The sequence below is a fragment of the Grus americana genome, unplaced genomic scaffold (genome assembly GCF_028858705.1).
Source record: "Grus americana isolate bGruAme1 unplaced genomic scaffold, bGruAme1.mat scaffold_378, whole genome shotgun sequence".
NCBI lineage: Eukaryota > Metazoa > Chordata > Aves > Gruiformes > Gruidae > Grus > Grus americana.
The window spans coordinates 12,458-17,651 of NW_026561648.1; the positions used below are offsets into that span (position 1 = coordinate 12,458).

The 5,194-nt window shown below is 50.2% G+C and overlaps 1 protein-coding gene across 1 annotated transcript; it reads left to right on the top strand.

The window, feature by feature from the left end:
- Positions 1-1,377: 1,377 nt before the first annotated feature.
- LOC129200664 (olfactory receptor 1013-like) lies at positions 1,378-2,367 on the top strand. Its single transcript, XM_054811943.1, has one exon. It carries the CDS (start codon positions 1,378-1,380, stop codon positions 2,365-2,367), a length of 990 nt encoding a protein of 329 aa, XP_054667918.1.
- Positions 2,368-5,194: the final 2,827 nt, after the last annotated feature.

Sequence of the window (5,194 nt, forward strand, 5' to 3'; positions counted from 1 at the left end):
TGGGACACTTAGAGGGAACGGCTTGTGCAGAGAGGTGTGTTTCTCAGGCGTGAGCTTTCTCCAGTCATGTGCTGAGGCATGTCCCTGGCATTGGCCATGGCCCTGACCCTGATCCTCTCCCACCTCACCCCGTGGCACCCTGGGGATGACCTGCTCAGTGTCCTACTTTCTCAGGGAGCCCCACAGGCACAGCTGGCCACGCTGAGGTCCTGCTGCTGGGCTGGGATTTGCAGGGAGGCAGCCCCCAAGACCTCAGGAGCCACTGCTGATGAAGGACAAATGTGAAGCAAATAGTTCTGCCCAGCAGCTTTCAATCACAGAATCACAGAGCAGCTGGGCTTGGAAGCCACTTCAGGACATCATCCAGTCCACCTCCCCCCCTTCCTAAAAGCAGGGGCAGCTAGAGCAAGTGGCTCAGGACCATGTCCCGTCTAGTTTTTAATATTCGCAAGGGTGGACCCTTCGTAACCTTTTTGGGCAACTGTTCCAGTGTTTGACCACCCTATCTTTAAATGGAATTTCCTGTATTTCAGTGTGTCCTTTCTTCAGGGCACCACTGAAAAATGTCTGGATTGGTCTCCTTAAACCTTCCCATTATTCTCCTCTGCACAACCTCTCCCATGTGGCTTGGTTGACTCCCAGTTACCCCTTCCCTATCTTTTTTTTTTTTTTTGATCACTTCCTTTTAACTTTTTATGCTGCATTTTGACCTACAGTGTGGTTTTTAGCATCTCTCTGGCAGTCCCACAGCACAGTCCATTGGTCATCTGAGCCAGTAACGCCTGATGTGCCCTTTCTCAATTGGAAGAAATTGGCCTGTTGGGTGGATGGGAAGGAGTGGGGCGGGAATCCCTTCCTCCTCATGTGAGTGCTTCAGAGAGCTGTGGCCACTCACCCTGCGATGTGCCCATCCCTTGCTTTGGAGGAAGGGTGGTGTCTGGCGTGACGTTTCACACAGTGGGCTTTTTTGGAGAGAGGGGTTCCTTTTCTCTGGCACACTTTCTCTTTCCTGAGAGCAGAAGGATGTCGATCCTCAACAACTATAACATGTTTTCCAGGGCACACCCAGCGGCATATGAACGTTGTTTGTTTCTCTGTGAGCAAATGCACTTCATGGATTTATTCTGTAGTGAGAAAGAAGAACTTCCATTGTGCAGCTCACCTCCAGAGTCTGCAGTGGCTCTGTGGGATGAGTGTTCTTTACCCATCAGGAAGAACATTTATTTTATGCTTTCACTAGGCATGACATACATAAAGCTAGTGTGAACAGAAAAATGTCCTACACAAAAAAAATGTGGAAGGTAAACGCTGAAATGTGTTTCTTTCTCGTAGCCTCTCTTTGTGACAACTGAGAAAATAAAAGACAAACAACATTGCATGGCCGAAGGGGAAAGGGACAATGGGACAGCATCCATGGATTTTGTGCTGCTGGGAATACGTGATGTCCCCACGCTCCAGTACCTGCTCTTTCTCCTCTTGCTTATGATCTACTCAGTCACCATGATTGGGAACATCCTCATTGTTGTGCTGGTGGTGGCAGACCGGCATCTGCACACCCCCATGTACTTCTTCCTGGGCAATCTGTCCTCCTTGGAGACCTGCTACAGCTCCACCATCCTGCCACGGTTGCTGGCCAGCTTCTTGTCTGGGGAGAGCAGCATCTCTGCTCACGGCTGCATGGCTCAGTTCTACTTCTTTGCTTCCCTTGCAACTACTGAGTGTTACCTTCTGGCGGCCATGTCCTACGATCGGTACTTGGCCATATGCCAGCCTCTGCTCTATGCCAGCCTCATGACCTGGAAGGTCTCTTTACACCTGGCAGCTGCATCTTGGCTAGGGGGTTCACTGCTGCTGGTGGTAGTCACAGTGTTCTTATCCCAGTTGCAGTTCTGTGGCCCCAAGGCGATTGACCACTTCTTCTGTGATTTTACCCCATTGCTGGAGCTTGCCTGCAGTAACACCAAAGCAGTCACAATTGTTTCTTTCATATTTGGTATCTTGGATGTAGTTTTTCCCTTCCTTTTTACACTGGCCTCCTACATGTGCATCATAGCTGCCATCCTGAGGATCCCGTCCAGCACGGGCAGACAGAAGGCCTTCTCTACCTGCTCCTCTCACCTCACTCTTGTTATCATTTTCTATGGCACCCTCTTTGTTGTCTACATGCTGCCTAGAAGAGCCCCACTGAGGCAGCTCAACAAAGTGTTCTCCTTTTTCTACACCATCCTGACGCCCCTGGTCAATCCCCTCATCTACAGCCTGCGGAACAGGGAGGTCAAGGAGGCCATCAGGAAAGTGCTCAGGAGAGCCCTGGCCTGCACCCAGAGCTCATGCTCCCTTGGTGACGCAGGCAAAAGATGCTTCTAGCTCCTTTGGAAGCTCTGGATACCAGCTGGCTCTTCCAAAGCACATGCCACTGAGTCCTCTTGTGAAGTGGCAAAGGGAAGAAAGCAAAAGGTCCTTGGAGAGAAATATCATTGTTTAAAAAAAAATGTTGAAAATGTCATGGGTTTGCTTTTTCCTTGAAAATAAACACCTTGGTGGTCTTATGTGGGGAACTATTGAAATATCAGGATTGAATAAGAAGCCTTTGCTTATCCTGCTGCAAGGGGAGGTGGAGAGGCTGGAGCGAGGGGAGCAGTTCCTCTGTCTGAGGGCTGAAACAAGGTCATAGCCTGGATCTCCCCCCACACACACACCTTTCCCTCCCCTGTTCCTGGCAGAAGTGAGCAAGTCCCTGCTCCAGCTTTTCCCTTCTGGCTCCAGCTCAAGCTTCTCTTCTGTCTTCACCCTACATCTTGGACAGAGACCGTGACAGCCGTTCCCTTGCCCCAGTCTCTTCATCCTTGGAGGATCAGGCTTCCCACCTCAGCCCTCCTTCCCCACTAGAAAGCTGTGACCCATTGTACTGGGCTGGGGTGGAGCTCATTCTCTTCATGGCAGCCTGTAAGGTGCTGTGCTTTGGACTGGGGACCAAAACCGTGTTGATAACACACCAGATGTGTAGCTATTGCTGAGCAGTGTCTGCACAGCATCGAGACCGTCTCTGTTTCTCACATTGCCCTTAGAGTGAGCAGGTTGAGAGTGCACAAGAAATTGGGAGGGGACACAGCAAGGACAGCTGATCCAAACTTACCAGATCTTCCACGTCATATAGCATCATGCTCAGCAACAAAAATGGAGGGGAGGGCTTTTTTCAGTGGATAGCCATTGCTTGGGGACTGGCTGGGCACCAGCGTACTTGTGGAAGCTGGGGAGTGATTGCTTTGGCATCACTTATTACTTTGGGGTTGGGGTTTTTGGGTGGGTTTTTCCTTCTTCCTTCTTCCTCTTTCCTATGTGAAATTCTGGGTGCTATAATTTAAGAAGGATGTGAAGGTCCTTGGATGTTTCCAAAGTAAGACAACACAGCTGGTGACAGGGCTGGATGCCATGTCCTCTGAGGAGCAGCTAAGGTCTCTGGGATTGTCTAGTTTGGAGAAAAGAAGGCTGAGGGGTGACCTGATTGCTCTCTACAGCTTCCTGAGGAGGGGACATGGAGAGGGAGGTGCCGATCCCTGTGATCCGGTGCCAGGATGCCTGGAATGGTTTGAAGCTGCATCAGAGGAGGTTTAGACTAGACATTAGGAAGCATTTCTTTAGAGAGAGGGTGGTCAAACACTGGAACAGGCTTCCTAGAAAGGTGGTCAATGCCCCAAGCCTGTCAGTGTTGAAGAGGCATTTGGACAATACCCTTCCTAATAGGCTTTCATTTTTGGTCAGCCCTGAAGTGGTCAGGCAGTTGGACTAGATGATCATTGTAGGTGCTTCCAAACTGAACTATCCTATCCTATCCTATCCTATCCTATCCTATCCTATCCCATCCCATCCCATCCTATCCTATCCTATCCTATCCCATCCTATCCCATCCTATCCTATCCTATCCTATCCTATCCCATCCCATCCTATCCATTTATGATGCCACCCTTACTGGCCTCTCCTTCAACCCTCATGCACAAGGGCTGACCCAGCTTGTCCCCTTCCCCACTGAGGAGCTCCATACATCCAAGTAGCCTCTTTACTTTGAAGAAACTTCACTCTGGATCCTCCCAGCCCGTGTCTCCTGAAAGCCTCTATCCATCTGTGGTGGTTGGACTGTGGCTACCCACCAGGTGCCCACCAAGCTGCTCTACCACTCCCCCTCCTCAACAGGGCAGAGGGAGAAAACACACCAAAAAGCTTGTGGGTCAGGATGAGGACAGGGAGATCACTCACCAATTACCGTCATGGGCAAAACAGACTTAACTCAGGGAGATTAATTTAACTTATTGCCAATCAAATCAGAATGGGGTAATGAGAAATAAAATCAAATCTTTAGACACCTTCTCCAGAAACCTCCCTTATTCCTGGGCTCAAATTCACTCCCAATTTTCTCTGCCTTTTCCTCCGCAGCAGCACAGGGGTTAGGGAAATGGAGGTCACGGTCAGTTCATCACATGTTGCCTCTGTCACTCCTTCCTCCTCACACTCCTCTTCCCACAGGAGATAGTCCTTCATGAACTTCTCCAACATGGGTCCTTCCCACGGTGCGGGGTGCTCCATGGGCTGCAGGGCGGATATCTGCTCCACTGTGGTCCTCCATGGGTGGCAGCGGGACAACCTGCATCATCATGGTCTTCACCATGGGCTGCAAGGGAATCACTGCTCCGGCACCTCGAGCACCTCCTCCCCCTCCTTCTTCACTGACCTTGGTGTCTGCAGAGGTTTTTCTCTCATATAGTCTCACCCCTCTCTTCCAGCTGCTGTTGTGCAGCAGTTGTTTCCCCATCTTAACTATGTTACTGCAGAGGTGCTATCACCATCACTGTGGTGGGTCCATCTTAGAGCTGGCTGGAACTGGCTCTGCCTCACATGATGGGGCAGCTTCTGGCATCTTCTCACAGAAGCCACCCCTGCACACCACCCTCCCCACTACCCATACCTTGCCACATTAACCCAATACAAATCCCTCAACATCCTTTATATGATGTACCCTCGACCAATCTAGGATGTCTTAGATCTCAGTGTATGACTGCTGCTTGACGTGTTCAGTGTGGTTTGAACGTTGGAAAATAGATATTGTTGGCCTGGCTTGCACTTCTGACCCTTTAATTTCTTTTTAAATCCTGGAGCTTCTGTGTGTGATCTAGCCTTTGAGGGAGGAAACACAGAAACA